Genomic DNA, 18,219 nt, shown 5'->3' with positions numbered 1-18,219 from the left:
AACCCCTAAACCCTCCTCTCATAGTTCGATCCTGTCCTCGGCCTCTGATTGGACGGCTCTCCTGTCAGACTGAGCTCGGCCGATCAGTCGAGGTGGTCTTACGTCACCTCGGATTTCCCCGCCACACTCTCGCTGAATTCCCGTAACAGAAGAAAAGAAACAAAAACAAACAAGATGGCGTCTGAGCGCTGACGTACAGCAGCAGCAGCTCATTGGCTGGCAGTGAGCAGAGCAGCAGCTCATTGGTCCAGAGGAGATCAGTCCAGTGGGTTAGACCCGCCTACTGCACATGACTGACACACAGAAACAGAACAGGTAGAAAAGACCTGCAGAGCTGAGAGATTAGTCCTTGTTAGCAGAGTTGTTTGAGTAAAGCAGATGGTATCTCTCTCTCCTCTCTTTTTATCCAACAATCCCTCCGTAAAATAAATAAATAAATAACACTATAATTCATTTGATTATCATATAAAAAGAATATTTTAGCAGATACTGGACTTCATGGAAGTGAACTACACCTTCAGATTAAAATGGATAAAAGATCAGCTTTTGGTGATATATTCATACCATAAATATTTTTGAATTAATTTCTTCTTGTCATTTGTATATGATTTATTTAATAATTATGTGTTGAACATATATTTAGTTCACTGTGAAATAATATTTTCTGTAAAATGTAATTCCCTTATTGAAGGACCAACAGGCTGCCTCCTCCCAGTCTGACAGACCACCAGCAAACTGGGTGGAAGTACAAACCCTTCAGTTGTTTATTGGCCTAAAAGTCTTTAAACACTGAACATATCCAGTATATACAACGGAGTAATAGGGCCACATTGAGGGGGGGAAAAAATCTGAGATTTTATTACGAGAATAAAGTCATAACTTTTCTCGTAATATTACGACTTTTTTTCTCATAAAATTACGACTTTATTCTCGAAGTATTACGACTCTTTTTCTCGTAAAATTACGACTTTATTCCCGTAATATTATGACTTTTTTTCTCGCAAAATTACGACTTTATTCTCGAAGTATTACGACTCTTTTTCTCGTAAAATTACGACTTTATTCCCGTAATATTATGACTTTTTTTCTTGCAAAATTACGACTTTATTCTTGTAGTATTACGACTCTTTTTCTCGTAAAATTACGACTTTATTCCCGTAGTATCACGACTTTTTTTCTTGTAAAATTACGACTTTATTCTCGTAAAGTTATGACTTTATTTCTCGAAATTCTCAGATTTTTTCTTCCCTCAATGTGGCCCTAATACTCCATCGTAAATCTAAACCTGGAAAATACTACAATACAATACGTCTATCTCCACGTATACAGTTAGATTTGAATAGTTAATTTAAGTTCAATATAAATGTATAATTTTTTATTATTTATATTCTTGTTATGGAAATATTTAAAATTAAGAAGAACTAAAAATGTCACTTTTATCCTCCAAGTTGTGCAACACAGTCTGGTTGAGCTGTCTGATCTGTGTGGTGTATATCTATGTCCACAGCTGCTCCTTGCACTTGAACTCTGTCTGTCTGTCTGTCTCTCTACCTGTGTGTGTCTGTCTGTAGTTCGGTCTGTAGTTCGGTGTCAGGCTGCCCTGGTGCCGCTCAGTTTAGCAGCCGTGAGGAGGACTCGAACCTACGACCAGAGTTTGTTTAACATGCTGCTGTAATTCCACTCTGAGACTTTGATCCTGCGGTGGCTGCTGGGTAATAAAGCTTCTTTCTGAGCTGCTCAGTTTGTTCGTTAAAACGCCTCTTGTCTCTGGAGAAATGTCGGCTGTCAGCTCGAACCAGATCCAGAACCGAACCGGAGCCGGTCCAGAGCTCCAGGAGGAGGAGAACGGCGGGATCCTGCAGCCGCAGACCGTGTTTGTCATCCTGGACTCGGCTGAAACACTCAACCTGGTCCGGTGAGTCCCGGAAGTTCTGGGAGGCACCGTTATTCCTGCTGCGGAGACAACCTCACGCCAGACTCCGTTCAAAAAGCAACGTTTTTTAGTCCGATTTGCTTATTGGTACAAAAACATATCTATCTTAACATAACTGATGATATATCTCAGATATTTGGAGTGTTCTGGTTCATTCGGCTTATAAATTATAATCCAAACAAGTTTCCTTAATAGTATTTTATTAAGATAACACGTTTATGAGCCGTCATTGGGTCGTAGTTGAGATGAGTTACATTACCAGGGGTATTGCTTAATAAAGTTCGATTTCTTATTTGAATACGTTTTTCTATGTGCCTTTGAGCAATGCCGAATAGGAGTATAGTTCCTAAAGATTAAAGAAAACACGTAGTCTGCTCTGTAAAAGCGTTAAATTAGCAGAGAAGAAAGTTAATATTAAATTGCAGAAGTTTTGAATGAAGTTTGGCATGGCTGGCTCTATGTATCTGATAGGCTAATTTACATAAAGCTGCTAGTTAAACCAGAACTATCATAAATGTTGAGGTTGATGATGAAGATAACAGTCAGTCAACTGGACAAAGTGCTAACGGTGGTTTTAAAATGTTCAATCCAAATATATAATATATCATAATCTAATAATAATAATAATAATAATAATAATAATAATAAATGAAAAATATAATCCAAAATATGACATGAAACCTTCATACATGTCAGTCATTCAGTGTCATCTGATGCATCTAAAATCTGCAAATCAGTAACCCACAAGGATTCAGTGAAGTGGAGAGTTAAAATAACAAAGATCTGTTATTTAACTATAACGTTTATTAACATGAATTCGTCTTGGTGTGTATATGGTGTGTATATGCCACATTGAAAAGTATTCTCTAAACATTCGATGTCTGATTTTAGATGTCACTTAAATTATCTGAGAAGCAAGTGAACTTAAAATCGCCGAAATCATGTATGGAGTTTGGTGTGAAGTGCTCTCTGCTTGTGTTTCCATAAAGAAGCAAGTTAAAATATGTCAAGTTGTAATGTTAAAATGCTGAGTGTGTGTTTAGATGATGATGATGAGGAGGACGACGACCTGTCTGAGACTTGTGTCGGGCAGGTTGATGGTGTTACTGTTTGACCTTTGACCTTTGACCTCTGATCCTCTTTGCCTCCTGGTGTAGTGAGTCACCATTAACACACAAACACAAACACACACACACACACACACACACACACACACACACACACACACAAACATAAATGATGTGGGCGGTGAGACAGAAAGCAAAAGTAAAAACAGAGCGATGAAGAGTCTTTCAGTCTCAGGTTACTGCTCAGCTGGTGAAGAGGAGGATTTGATGAAGATGTTGAGGTGAATTAGAGGATGAAGGTGATGAAGAGCAGCGCTGTGTTCAGTTTTTTTCTGCTCTGTCAGACGTTTTTGTCTCAAACTGCTTCCAGGTGTTTTTTAAAACCAGAAAAACAACCTCTGCTCTTTTTTTTTTAACAACAACAATTTTTTACAGTGTGGACTGTCTGTTCAGCTGCATCCCATTTAGCAACGAGCCGCTCCTCCAACCTCTCCTCTTCCTCACATAGATCACACGTATTCTCATGGAGTTTTAACATGACGTTAAGATGATCAGTTTCATCATCATATCAATATCGATTGATAGGAAAACAGTTATTGTGATGAAATATTTGGCCAAATCTGTTGATCATTTCAGAGAAGGAAGTCCAGATCGGCCCAACGAGTCCTCAGATAGACTCCCTCTTGTTTTACTGGATATTAATATTCTTCCTACCATGACATTTGCCTCTCATGCATGAAAATAAACCTAGAAAATATTCAGAACAAATCAGCCATACAAAACGTATTAAACATATCTCCTCCCACATTTTTTGCTCAATTGACAGCAAATTGTCTCTGCTGCATCTTCAGACTGTCCTTCACAAACCATCCAGCCAGATCTTTGAATTATCAAAAATTAAAACCACAGTGCATCAAAGCGTTTTAGTGTAAACACTACTGTACACCGCTACTGCAAAGTGTTGCTAAATAAAGCTCCATTGTTCATGAAAATAAATGACAATATTTTGAGGTCATGGTAGATGTAGGGTGTTTAATTTCACAATTTTATCTTAAAAACTGCATTTTTTTACACTATTTTGAATTATATCCTCATCCTCACCATTGCATTCAATGGAAATCAAATCATTTGTCATTTATGGAGCAATCAATCTTTATAAAATAAATTACAGACTTCTTTGTGTTCCAAGTTCTCTGTATTTTGTCTCAAAACAAATCTGAAACAAAAACATATGATAGCAATTTTTTTGGGGGGGATTTTGAAATAGATTTTTTTAATGCCAGAATCAATACATTTGCTTCATTTGAGTCTATGTGGAGGTAGAAGGAAGTAACCGCTTTTATTGTTGTAGTCTGAGTAACGTGACGTCAGATCCGTTCCGTATCCTTTAACCAAAACAAACTGCAGCGAGCCGAAACGAGAAAACGGCGGTGGTTCCACATGGATACGACCTGCACCCTCACATGATAAATCCGACGAGGTAAACACTACACATCCAGTAAAGGATGGAAACACTTTGGGTTTCACACATTGTAGGAAAAGCAGAGCTAGACATCACGGATAAAGCTGCATGCTAACTCTGTCACGGACAGGAAACGTTATCGTATCGCGGTAACGTGCGGTTAAGCCGGCCGTCGCTCTCATCTCCGTGGTCAAATGGGCTGACGCTACGACTGTAGAGCACCCGTGTACTGACATTTATGTTAAAGGCATTCAAACGGCCCCGATGGAGCTGACCATGGATGTATAAAGAGAACGGAGCTGACGGGAGAGCTAGAGACGGACTTGGAGAAGTTAGAGGAAGTATACACGTGTGACTACGTCTGGTTTTCAAAATAAGGTGTCAACGTTTGTGTTCACACCTTAAACTCTGCTGTTGTTACATAAAGAACACTTTTTATAGTGTAGGAGGAGGCGTGTCTGCAGCTCCATGTGGAGGAGGAATCAGAGGAAGTGACTCAGCACACACACACACACACACACATACACACAGGAAATGGGATTAAACTGAACTGCTGACACATTTTGTTCCTCCACATTCTTCATCTCTTGTGTCTAACATTCACATATTTCCATCAGCAGATGATGATTGAGCTGTCAATCATTATATTTATATTTATATTATATATTATCATTATATCTCTTCCTGTCTGTCTGTCTGTCTGTGTCTGTCTGTCTGTCTGTGTCTGTCTGTCTGTCTGTCTGTCTGTGTCTGTCTCTCAGTCTCTGTCTGTCTGTCTGTCTGTCTGTCTGTCTGTGTCTGTCTGTCTGTCTGTCTCTCAGTCTGTCTGTCTGTCTCTCAGTCTGTCTGTCTGTCTCTCAGTCTGTCTGTCTCTACCTGTCTCTCTTCCTGCCCGTCACAAACTCTGCATTTGTAAAAACTGTATTAGTAGAAAGAAGTTGGAGTTTTTCACATTGACTTCAATAACCGTTTGATTACAGCACCATCTGGTGGAGGTTAGAGGAACTGCAGCTGCTGATTGGTTCATTCTGTATGTCTCTCTGTCTGTCTGTCAGGGTGGAGTCTGGTATTGTCGCTGACATCGAGGTCGACAATCTGCTGCCGTCTGACTTCGACACCTTCTATGAGATCAAGAGTCAGCCAATCGGCATCAGGTAACACACACAGCCCCGACCTCTGACCTCTGACATTGGGACTGAGGGTTCAGGGCTGAAGGCCTTAGGGGGGACACTGGGACTGAGGGTTCAGGACTGAAGGCCTGAAGGGGGGACACTGGGACTGGGCCGTTTGTTTCCTGTTCATCTATATTATATTGTTTCCGATAAAGAGGTGTGATGTCACCTTTCTAACTGCCAGCATGAAGTCATGTGATGAGAGATGATGTCACAGATTTCAGATGATGTCATCAACTTCATTACAGGAGGCTCTCTCTCTCTCTGTCTCTCTCTCTTTAGTACATCAGCAGCAGCTTCCTCCTCTCCCTCCTCTTCATCCTCACTGCCGTCAGCCATGTTGTCCAGGTAACACAACTACAACAACAACAACAGAATAATAACACACAAAAAAAACACAACAATAACAAGTTCTTCTCTTCTGTTCATCTCCTCTGTTCACCTCCTCTGTTCTCCTCCTCTGTTCACCTCCTCTGTTCACCTCCTCTGTTCACCTCCTCTGTTCTCCTCCTCTGTTCATCTCCTCTGTTCACCTCCTCTGTTCTCCTCCTCTGTTCACCTCCTCTGTTCTCCTCTGTTCACCTCCTCTGTTCACCTCCTCTGTTCTCCTCCTGTTCATCTCCTCTGTTCACCTCCTCTGTTCACCTCCTCTGTTCTCCTCCTGTTCATCTCCTCTGTTCACCTCCTCTGTTCTCCTCCTCTGTTCACCTCCTCTGTTCACCTCCTCTGTTCTCCTCCTCTGTTCACCTCCTCTGTTCACCTCCTCTGTTCTCCTCCTGTTCATCTCCTCTGTTCTCCTCCTCTGTTCACCTCCTCTGTTCACCTCCTCTGTTCACCTCCTCTGTTCTCCTCCTGTTCATCTCCTCTGTTCTCCTCCTCTGTTCACCTCCTCTGTTCTCCTCCTCTGTTCACCTCCTCTGTTCACCTCCTCTGTTCTCCTCCTCTGTTCACCTCCTCTGTTCACCTCCTCTGTTCACCTCCTCTGTTCTCCTCCTGTTCATCTCCTCTGTTCACCTCCTCTGTTCTCCTCCTCTGTTCACCTCCTCTGTTCACCTCCTCTGTTCTCCTCCTCTGTTCACCTCCTCTGTTCTCCTCCTCTGTTCACCTCCTCTGTTCACCTCCTCTGTTCTCCTCCTGTTCATCTCCTCTGTTCTCCTCCTCTGTTCACCTCCTCTGTTCTCCTCCTCTGTTCACCTCCTCTGTTCACCTCCTCTGTTCTCCTCCCGTTCTTCTCTTCTGTTCTCCTCCATTTTCCTCCTCTGCTCTCCTCTCGTCTCCTTCTCTCGTCTCCTCCTCTGTTCTCCTCTTGCAGGGTTTTGATGCGTCAGGATCTGATGCGTCAGCAGGCTCTGGAGGAGGAGCAGAAGGAGGCGCAGCAGCAGCAGCTCCTCCGCTTGACTGACTCATCCTCCCCCATCTCTGTCTCAGTGTCTTCCTCCTGCAGACCTCCTGCTCAGGTCCCTGTGGAGGTGCTCAAGGTAGGAGGTGGAGGTGGAGAGAGGTGGAGGTGGAGAGAGGTGGAGGTGGAGGGACGAGATGGAGGAGAGAGGAGAAAGGGAGGAGGAGAGGGAGGGACGAGAAGGAGGAGAGAGGGGGAGAGAGGAGGAGGAGAGGGAGAGAGGAGGAATGTCAGTCGACAGTGTTAGCAGACAGAAAATATACAGTAAATATTTTCCAAAAACCGTGGATCCTACATTTCCCATAATGCACCTGGACAGCTGTACTGAATATTGTACCTCCCTGTGTGTCTCTCAGGTGCAGACTCACCTGGAGAACCCCACCAGGTATCACATCCAGCAGGCTCAGAGGCAGCAGGTGCGTCAGTATCTCTCCGGCACCAAGACAGCCAATCAGGAGCCAGCTGGACTGTCGCCAGGCCCCTCCCCCCACCTGAGCTCCGCCCCCAAACTGCAGCCTGCAGACTTCATCCACAAAAGCCAGGTAAATGCATATAAATATAATGTATATGTATATACATAAAATTCTATATATATATATATATATATACACATACAAATACAAATACAAATATCTGATCTGTGATTGGTTCGTTCAGATGGAAGAGACAGTCATCGATGACATCATCAGCCTGGAATCAAGCCTGAATGATGAGTATCTGACATTGATCGACTCTGGACTGCAGCTCGCCAACACGGTAAAAATACACACAGGAAACATCTAGAAAACACACTGGAAACATTCAGGAAAAAATCCAGAAAACATCCAGAAAAAAATCCAGAAAACATCCAGAAAACACACAGAAAACATCCAGGAAACATACAGGGAGCATCCAGAAAGAATACAGAAATCATCCAGAAAAACACACATGAAACATCCAGAATACACACAGGAAGCATCCAGAAAAAAATATAGAAAACATCCTGGAAACATCTGAGTATTTTTACTGTCTGGTATTAGTACTTTTACTGTAACAGAGTATTCTCACAGTGCGGTGTTGGTACTTTCACTGTAACAGAGTATTCTCACAGTGCGGTGTTGATACTTTCACTGTAACAGAGTATTCTCACAGTGCGGTGTTGATACTTTCACTGTAACAGAGTATTCTCACAGTGCGGTGTTGATACTTTCACTGTAACAGAGTATTCTCACAGTGCGGTGTTGATACTTTCACTGTAACAGAGTATTCTCACAGTGCGGTGTTGATACTTTCACTGTAACAGAGTATTCTCACAGTGCGGTGTTGATACTTTCACTGTAACAGAGTATTCTCACAGTGCGGTGTTGATACTTTCACTGTAACAGAGTATTCTCACAGTGCGGTGTTGGTACTTTCACTGTAACAGAGTATTCTCACAGTGCGGTGTTGGTACTTTCACTGTAACAGAGTATTCTCACAGTGCGGTGTTGGTACTTTCACTGTAACAGAGTATTCTCACAGTGCGGTGTTGGTACTTTCACTGTAACAGAGTATTCTCACAGTGCGGTGTTGGTACTTTTACTGTAACAGAGTATTCTCACAGTGCGGTGTTGGTACTTTCACTGTAACAGAGTATTCTCACAGTGCGGTGTTGGTACTTTCACTGTAACAGAGTATTCTCACAGTGCGGTGTTGATACTTTCACTGTAACAGAGTATTCTCACAGTGCGGTGTTGGTACTTTCACTGTAACAGAGTATTCTCACAGTGCGGTGTTGGTACTTTCACTGTAACAGAGTATTCTCACAGTGCGGTGTTGGTACTTTCACTGTAACAGAGTATTCTCACGGTGTGGTATTAGTGTTTTTACTGCAGTAAAGGATCTGATTACTTCCTCCCTTCATGGTTGCGTCTGTATTGAATGAAACTTGCTGCAGTATTTTATATCACTTCAGTTTTCCAGACTTCCTGGTTCCTGCTGGTGGCGGCGGCAGTGGGTGGAGACACTGAGTGTGTGTTAACGTGATAAGCTCACTGGGAGGTTTTTCTGTTTCTTTCTTAAAGAGACGTTTCCCCATTTTTCAACAGTCGTCCAAACAGAAAGAGGAAGAGAAGCTGTGTGTGTCAGTGTGTGTATGCATATACATGTTTATGTGTTTGTGTGAAATCAGAGAAGATGAGGATTCTAGTTTTACTGCCAGACCATGAGAAGAGGAGGATTAAATCTGAGGTAAAGAGCTTTTCTTGTTGTTTCAGGTCAGTTTGAGTGTTTGACCTCTGACCTCTGACCAGCTCTGTGCTGCAGACTCGTGTTACTGATCGCCTTGTCTATTTTATTGATCAGAGGTGGAAGAAGTATTTGGATCCTTTAGTTAAGTAAAAGTGTTATCAGCAAAGTATACTTAAAGTATCAAAAGTAAAAGTACTCCTTGAGCAGATAATTATTAGCATACATTAACATAGAAGCAGCATTTTAACCTTGTAATCAAAGTAATCAGTAACTCACATAAATATTATGAACATATATAAATATTATGGAGTAGAAGTGTATAAAATAACAGAAAAATGTGTGTCAATTTGGACTTTTAATGCTAGTTTCCATTCATTATGATTATTATTATAAATTAGATGCATTCATTTGCTTTCTTTTCTAATCAGTCTGAAGTTAAACTGCACAACAGTAAAAAAAAACATGTAGAGAACACGCTGATATCTTCCTGTAAGTCCAGTCTGCTCTGTGAGTATGTGTTCGTGTGTGTATGTGTGTGTGTGTGTGCGTGTGTGCGTGTGTGCGCGTGTGTGCGTGTGTGTGCATGTTTGTGGTTTCCTTTGTTCATTCAGCAGATTCCACAGTTTTTCTGGAGGAACATGAACTGACTTCAGTTCAGATCAGAGCCTGAAAAACACAGTACAGCTTACTATTATACTATTTACGTGTGTGTGTGTGTATATATATATATATATATATATTTATTTATTTTTTTTCAGTATGTACACACAAAATGATGAAAAGCTGTTGTGTAGCGGGTTAACCGAGGCTTTCACTCTGAGATTTGAGGCACATTGATACGTGAATATTCACTGTCAGTGTGCTAAATGGCTAAATGATGCTGGTGACAGGGACTAGCATGGCTAGCTAACGTTATTTTGAGCGGGAGGCTGCTGCAGTGATACAGTCATACATTAACGTTATAACAGCAACTAAATCTCAGCCTCTAGATCAAACAGTTGGCTATTAATTCGTTGGTTATTTAATGGAAATCATATTTTTCCTTTATCTTATCTCCATTGTAATCTCCATGGTAAAATTGTTTAGTTTACTTACAATTTATTCATTTTCTTTAGCTTCTGACCTTTCAAAGGAGACCAGATATATGCATCTAAGCCTTCTTTGAGGAGCTGGTCCTGATTCATTTTGAGTAGTTATCTGAGGCGTTTTTTTTCCGAGGAATAGGGCGAGGGCGCAGGAGGTTAAGTATTAAACCTGAAACTCAGCATCAGTAATTATCTTAACTTTCCTTCTGTGTTTTAGCTCGTTGATTAACCGCTTCTAATTTAACAAACAGGAATGATCTTCCCCTTAAAGTCAAAATACAAACCCCAAATATGATAAACGGCTTCCAAGTGAAATAATCAAAGACAGGAATATGGCTAAAGAGCCTTTTATTTTATTTAGAAAATAAATGAATAAGTGAATGCAAAACCCACTTTAAACCCAGTTTCTTACAGGATTCCCTCTCAAACACAGAACTGGAATCAATTAAATAATTAAATGACAAAACATAAAGTTTTTGTTCCAAATACACTTTAGATGCAACAAATATAAGTGGCCCAACGTTTGTATAAAAGAGATGAATGCATACGCACTTGTCAAAATTACAATCTAAACATACGTCAGATTACATTGAAGTCTATGAGCCTTGACGATGATGCAATGTTGGTTTAGCCTATCCCCGATGAGGTCTCCAAACTACGTTTTGTCACGAAAACACACACGAGAAGTGATGGGCATACTCATGCTTGTTGACGTGTTCACATAATAACCTTTTTCCACACGTCTTTACCATTTCTCCTATGTGCATCAGCCAATCACAGCGCAGGATGCTCTGGATGTTCTCAGCCTCTGATTGGTCACTTTCTCTGTCAGTCGCTGATTCTGTGCTCTAATTGGTCTGTTGCAGCTGCCGGTGTCGGGGAACATGCTCGACGTGTACGGCGGTGGCGGAGGAATGGCCACGCCCACCATCACCATTAGCAACAGTTGCCCGGCCGACCTGCACGCCATAAAGAGAGAGGGGAACGGTGGGTGTCACACACACACACTTCTATACTAGTGAGGACCTCTCATTAACATAATTAACATAACCTCAACCTGATTGGACGAGAAGATTATAATGTTAGCAGACTGCTGATTGGTTTAGACGATGATGACCTCAGAGCTCTGAGAGTGAAGCCCCTCCCCCTCGTGTTTCCCTATTTTCTGCTGAAAATCTGTTCTTCTTCATTTTGATGAGTCAACATCACGACTTCCTGTGAACACACACACACTCGTCGTATTTTCCCACATCATCAGTTCCCACTTCCTGTTCAGTCAACATGGACTAAAAACACTTTCTGCTGTTTCAACTGAAAAAAAGAGTTTTAAGCTTCTGAGACTGAACGTCTTGTTTAAAACCTTTAAATGTCTGTTAATGTATTTTTAGTCTTTAATGTTCGTCAGAAAACAAACATGATATATTTTGACTATTTTAAATGAAATTACTAAACATCAAAGTTCTTTCTTCACTTTGGAAGTAGTGGTTTGATAAAGCAGTCCTGACTCAGGGTCCACTTAATAGCTTTTTCTAGAGCTTTCAACGAATCTCATGGTCTTCATCAGCGGATGGAGTTTGCTCAATTTTCATGGAGATGGATCTGTGTGAAAGTTTTTAACCTCTGTGTTGAACGTTTCAGAAAGAATCTGTTATTGCCGTTTTAAAAGCTGCAGGAAAATCTTTCAGACTTTTCCTACGCCAGTGAAATGTTTGTACAATGTTTGTTAAATGTTTCTGTTGTTGTTGTTGTTGTTGTTGTTTTAGAGGTGGAGACCAAAGCTTTTATCAAAGAAAGAATAAAGAAAGACAACCACAACCTCAGTGAGTACTGCAGTATTTCTTTTTACTGTCTGGTATTAGTACTTTTACGGTAACAGAGTATTTTTACTGGGGTATTAGTACTTTTATTTTTATATATATATATATATATATATTGTATATTATATGTTGTATATTATAGCTATATATAATAAAATAATAACATTGATATTGTGTGTTTCAGTCGAGAGGAGGAGGAGGTTCAACATCAACGATCGGATCAAAGAACTCGGAGGTCTCATCCCCAAATCCAGCGACCCGTAAGTGAACCCTCCATCCTCACACTCTGCTAGAGTACTAATAGTACTAATACTTCAGTGCAGTATCACAGTACTTCATTCATCACAATCACTTTATAAATTCAGTATAATATTTATTTCCACAACAACAAAGTCTTGTTTCTCTGGTTGACTGTACTGAAACAAATACTGTAGTACTGTGATCACTGTGATCACTGTGTTGACACAGAGATACAGTAATACTTTTTATTATTATTATTTATTATTTATTATTTAACAAGAACTATGATTGGTTTATCAGGGAATCAAGGTGGAACAAAGGAACCATCCTGAAGGCGTCGGTTGATTACATCCGCAAACTGCAGAAAGAGCAAAACAGAGCCCGAGAGATGGAGGAGAGACAGCGGAGGCTGGAGAACACCAACCACTCACTGCTGCTCCGCATACAGGTGAGGAGAACACCATCCATCCATCCATCCATCCATCCATCCATTTTCTTCCTCTTATCCTGCTGTATTGGCTTGTGGTTCCTGCTTGAATAATCCTAAATGTTTGTTGACTAGTCATTAAAATCACCACTTTGATTGGTCCTGGTCCTTCAGACGGGAGTGGGGACACTTTCCTAAAACAAACAACTAGGATACATAAAAAAGTTCTTTACATTTTTTATTTATTTATTTAGTTAGTTAGTTACTTAGTTATTCATTTATTTATTAAGAGTTGACGTGACTTGATTGACAGCGACCAAACAACCAACAGAATCTGATTCAGATGACGCTGAATCCTGATTGGTGCACAGACGTCTGTGACATCACAGTCAGTCATGTGAAATATCCAATCAGAAAACTGTGTTCATGGTGTGTTTTGTGTCTTGGTTGTAGGAGTTGGAGGTTCAGGCTAGCCTCCACAGCCTCTCTTCCTCCTCCTCCACCTCCTCCTCTCTGGACCCCCCGGCCCTGCTCTCCCCCCCGCCGCTTCACCCCTTCTCCTCCTCCTCCCCCTCGTCCTCCCTGGTGACCCCCTGCTTGGGTCTGGACGCCCTGAGCTTCGTGGAGCTGGACGAGCCTCAGGGAGCCTCCGCCGTCTTCTCCCCAGACCTGATGTCCGATGTGGGGCTGACGGAGCTCCACAGCCTGGGAGACATCCTGATGGAGGAGCGGGGAGGAGCGGTGATGTCCGACCCCCTGCTGTCCTGCGGAGCCTCAAAGACCAGCAGCAGGAGGAGCAGCTTCAGTATGGACGAGGACTTCTGTTGACATCATCACACACGCAACCATCCCATTGGCCAGAGCTGGAGGCAGGATGCCGCCGTGTGAGACTGACAATTGAGTTCAGTGTCGTCTCATCCTGTAAACGACAGACCGAGCAGACCAGAAGCCGATTGGCTGACAAAGAACAAACTCCCAGCTGATTGGCTGGTAGAGGCTCCAGGTGTCTGCAGGTGATCAATAACTAAAAAGTGGTTTAAAGTCCGAAATTCAGATTAGAAAATTGAGAAAAACTAAATGTTTAACACAAACTGAACTCATTAATGATTAAATATGTTTAAATTATGAGATACTAATTCAAAATTTTGAATTATTGTCTCATAATCTTGCTTTAAATCAGTGAATCAGCCCATTTGAACTGTTAAAACCTGCCCTCCTGACCATGCCCCCCATCAGTGATGTCACAGCAGGTGTTTCACCTGCAGCAGAATCAGATGATTCTCAGTCAAAAACCCCGAAGAACAAATGAGATGTTTGATAGTGAAATGATTCATCGGCCACCTGTTGTGACCAGTTTTAACCAGCAGGTGGCAGCAGAGACACGGCGGTCTTTGTACAGGTGTGAACTCACCTGTGACTCTGCTGCTGTTCTCAGGCCTGTAAATATGAACACATGGATCTATAATCACTGTGTGCTGGAAACAAACACAGAGGAGATGTTTGAGTGGAAGAATCTGATCATTATTGATGATTATTGCTCTTTTGTTACTGGTGTACAGTATGTGCTTTACTTTGTGTTGGATATGTGAACTTCAGAGGAAACAGAAGGGAAACTGTAACGCAGCATCACTTAAACTAGAGGACCCTTTCAAGATAGAGAATATAACAGAGACCCCTTAAAGATAGAGATTATAACAGAGACCCCTTAAAGATAGAGATTATAACAGAGACCCCTTAAAGATAGAGAATATACTGGAGACCCCTTAAAGATAGAGATTATAACAGAGACCCCTTAAAGATAGAGAATATAACAGAGACCCCTTAAAGATAGAGAATATAACAGAGACCCCTTAAAGATAGAGAATATAACAGAGACCCCTTAAAGATAGAGAATATAACAGAGACCCCTTAAAGATAGAGAATATAACAGAGACCCCTTAAAGATAGAGATTATAACAGAGACCCCTTAAAGATAGAGAATATACTGGAGACCCCTTAAAGATAGAGATTATAACAGAGACCCCTTAAAGATAGAGAATATAACAGAGACCCCTTAAAGATAGAGAATATAACAGAGACCCCTTAAAGATAGAGAATATAACAGAGACCCCTTAAAGATAGAGAATATAACAGAGACCCCTTAAAGATAGAGAATATAACAGAGACCCCTTAAAGATAGAGAATATAACAGAGACCCCTTAAAGATAGAGAATATAACAGAGACCCTTTAAAGATAGAGAATATAACAGAGACCCCTTAAAGATAGAGAATATAACAGAGACCCCTTAAAGATAGAGAATATAACAGAGACCCTTTAAAGATAGAGAATATAACAGAGACCCCTTAAAGATAGAGAATATAACAGAGACCCCTTAAAGATAGAGAATATAACAGAGACCCTTTAAAGATAGAGAATATAACAGAGACCCTTTAAAGATAGAGAATATTCACTTTATGCTGGTGGAAACTGTTGGGATTATACACGCTGTACAGAGCCAGAAACAGGTTAAGATAACGAAAATGGAAAAAAAGCGTGAAAATTAGCCATAAATCAGGAGAAATACGGGACAATTGTGACCCCGGGAGTCTCCTGGAAAAATAACGAGGCTTGGCAAGTATGAGCTAGATAGTTATCCATCGCCAAATTTCTAGCTATAAATAGCTATGATTGGTGGTGCTTGATTTAATGTAACTTTATTATTATTATATTTTTTAGTAGCCAATGGTTAACCCTGCAGTGTGGACCTGTGTCTACTCCCTCTAGCAGTGAGAGTAATCACTAAAACACTGTTGACGTGTGCTTTTATACGTTGACCAGCTGGTCTCACACAGCCAGCAGCTCCTCACAGCTCCTAAAACATCGACGCAAATTCACACATTGATTTTGTTAAACTGATCCCTTATTGGAAATCTAGTTACTTTCTCACCTGAAAAACACATAAAAACTTAATAGCATCTTTTTTTAAGGCTTAAAAACAGCTTTTTGGCAAGTAAAAGATAATAACCATGAATGTATTAACAAGGGTGCGACGGGTTACGCTAAGCTAAATAATGGCACTCAAGATGACGCAATGCAGAAGCACCGTAGTTCAGACAAAGAATAAGGTGAATACGGTGAATACGGTGAATACGGTGAATACGGTGAATACGGTGACCCCCTCATGTATGTCCCTTGGAATAATGTGACCTAGCCTATTTTTTACACTTCTATAGTCTATAGTAGAGTATACTATAATATAGTTATGTGAAAGAACAACACAAGAGAAATGTAGAAAGATAATAGTGTTAAACAAGAGATATAGATTTGTTAGATTAGAACGTAATCTATGAACTATTTTAGATTTTAAAATTTAAATATTATTCGTTGAACTATGAAACTTTTTGTAAAAAGAAATATATACAAATTTTTATATAAAAATATTTTAAATTAATGAAAACGTTTCACCAGACCGGCAGTGTTAGCTAGATTTAGCTACTTCTCAGACCCTCTTAGCGACTTTATTTAAAAAAAAGTCACTAGCGACAAATTTAGCGACTTATCCACATCAGGGAAATATATTGAAATATATTATTTTATAATTCATTCCCATGTATGCTGCTCAGAGTAATCAACAGCGCCGGGTCTCTCCTCTCCTCTGGCGCTGTAATGATAGCTACTTTCATTGGAAAAGAGTTTGCAGCACTGAGCTAAGTTAAAAACGTAAACTTTTACGTATCATGACATACATACAGGTACATACATGAACTCTGACCTCTGCATTTAAGCAATCATTAGGAGCAGTGAGTTGCTGTAAAGCGCAACTTATGGGGTTCAGTGTATTGCTCAAGGACACTTTGATATGCAGACAGTAGGAGCCGGGGATTGAACTGGCAAACAATTTGTTCACTTCCTCTTTAGTTGACTGTGAAAGTTTGTAGATCCCAATGAGCTAGCAGCGAGCCAACAGACCTAAGTTAGCTAGCTGTTAGCTGTAGCTGTGTTATAATCTGGGATTCAGACAGCAAACTCATGAGGCAGCATGTCTTCTAATAAGATGCATCAGGACATTGTTAAATGAGTCCTGCATCAGAACAAAGCAAAACTGTAAGTGAGTTAGCGTAGCTACCAACTCTGTAGTTGATTTTGTCAGATAAATATGAAGCAGGTCGTTCACTCAGCTGTTATCAGATTCTTCATAAAGGGAATTTTGTTCGTCTTTTTTTATTGATGTTATTCTGATTTATATTTGTGTTTACAAACATCCAGTTTATTGTTTATGTGGAGTATGTAGTCTGAATATGATCTGTTTAGATTTAGCATCATGTTTGTTTTTATAAATTCAAACTTTTATATAGAAATAAAGTCATTTAAGAAAAATAGATTTTGTCTTTTATGTTTTGTTTCCTCACAAACAGCTGCTCTCAATCTTTTCTAGAATAGCAATAATAACTATATACTTTTTTTCAGAGATTTTTCAGATCTTTTTTTCAGACTTTTTTGAGACGTTTATCAGATCTTTTTTTACAGACTTTTTTTGTCTGACATTTTTCAGATCTTTTTTTTTCGGACTTTTTCAGACATTTTTCAGATCTTTTTTTTCCGGACATTTTTCAGATCTATTTTATCAGATCTTTTTTCAGATCTTTTTTTTTCGGACATTTTTCAGATCTTTTTTTTCAGACTTTTTTTTCATACTTTTTTTTCGGACATTTTTTCAGACTTTGTTTTCAGACATTTTTCAGATCTTTTTTTTCAGACTATTTTTGTCCGACATTTTTCAGATCTTTTTTTTCAGACTTTTTTTTCAGACTTTTTTTTTTAGACATTTCTCAGATCTTTTTTTTTCAGACTTTTTTTCGGACATTTTTTCAGACATTTTTCAGATCTTTTTTTTCAGACTTTTTTTGTCCGACATTTTTCAGATCTTTTTTTTCAGACTTTTTTTGTCCGACATTTTTCAGATCTTTTTTTTCAGACTTTTTTTGTCCGACATTTTTCCGATCTTTTTTTTCAGACTTTTTTTTCCAGACTTTTTTCAGATCTTTTTTTTCAGACTTTTTTTGTCCGACATTTTTCAGATCTTTTTTTTCAGACTTTTTTTGTCCGACATTTTTCAGATCTTTTTTTTCAGACTTTTTTTGTCCGACATTTTTCAGATCTTTTTTTTCAGACTTTTTTTGTCCGACATTTTTCAGATCTTTTTTTTTCAGACTTTTTTTTCCAGACTTTTTTCAGATCTTTTTTTTCAGACTTTTTTCCAGACTTTTTTCAGACTTTTTTTCAGACTTTTTTTTCTTGAATATTTTTCAGACTTTTTTTTCAGACTTTTTTCTCCGAATATTTTTCAGACTTTTTTTTCCGAATATTTTTCAGACTTTTTTTTTTTTGAATATTTTTCAGACTTTTTTTTCAGACTTTTTTTTTTTTGA

General features: G+C 39.8%; 1 protein-coding gene across 1 annotated transcript; it reads left to right on the top strand.

Annotated features, from left to right (window-relative positions):
* Nucleotides 1-1,500: 1,500 nt before the first annotated feature.
* tfe3a (transcription factor binding to IGHM enhancer 3a) lies at nt 1,501-17,169 on the top strand. The gene is made up of 11 exons (XM_074644927.1): nt 1,501-1,915; nt 5,518-5,616; nt 5,917-5,982; nt 6,947-7,112; nt 7,390-7,575; nt 7,691-7,789; nt 11,193-11,313; nt 12,090-12,146; nt 12,328-12,403; nt 12,684-12,831; nt 13,264-17,169. The coding sequence occupies exons 1-11, from the start codon at nt 1,776-1,778 to the stop codon at nt 13,636-13,638; spliced, it is 1,533 nt and encodes a 510-aa protein (XP_074501028.1). The 5' UTR covers nt 1,501-1,775; the 3' UTR covers nt 13,639-17,169.
* The last annotated feature ends 1,050 nt before the right edge of the window (nt 17,170-18,219 follow it).

The sequence above is a fragment of the Sebastes fasciatus genome, chromosome 8, assembly GCF_043250625.1.
Source record: "Sebastes fasciatus isolate fSebFas1 chromosome 8, fSebFas1.pri, whole genome shotgun sequence".
Lineage (NCBI taxonomy): Eukaryota > Metazoa > Chordata > Actinopteri > Perciformes > Sebastidae > Sebastes > Sebastes fasciatus.
The sequence above is the reverse complement of the archived record's forward strand: the minus strand, read 5'-3'. Positions and strand labels throughout refer to the sequence as shown.

Excerpts from the sequence above, each read along its gene's own strand:
- tfe3a (XM_074644927.1), top strand. The coding sequence starts at position 1,776 with ATGTCGGCTGTCAGCTCGAACCAGATCCAGAACCGAACCGGAGCCGGT. Across the intron at positions 5,983-6,946 it reads CCGTCAGCCATGTTGTCCAG|GGTTTTGATGCGTCAGGATC; the intron begins GTAACACAACTA and ends CTCCTCTTGCAG. Across the intron at positions 7,790-11,192 it reads GACTGCAGCTCGCCAACACG|CTGCCGGTGTCGGGGAACAT; the intron begins GTAAAAATACAC and ends GGTCTGTTGCAG.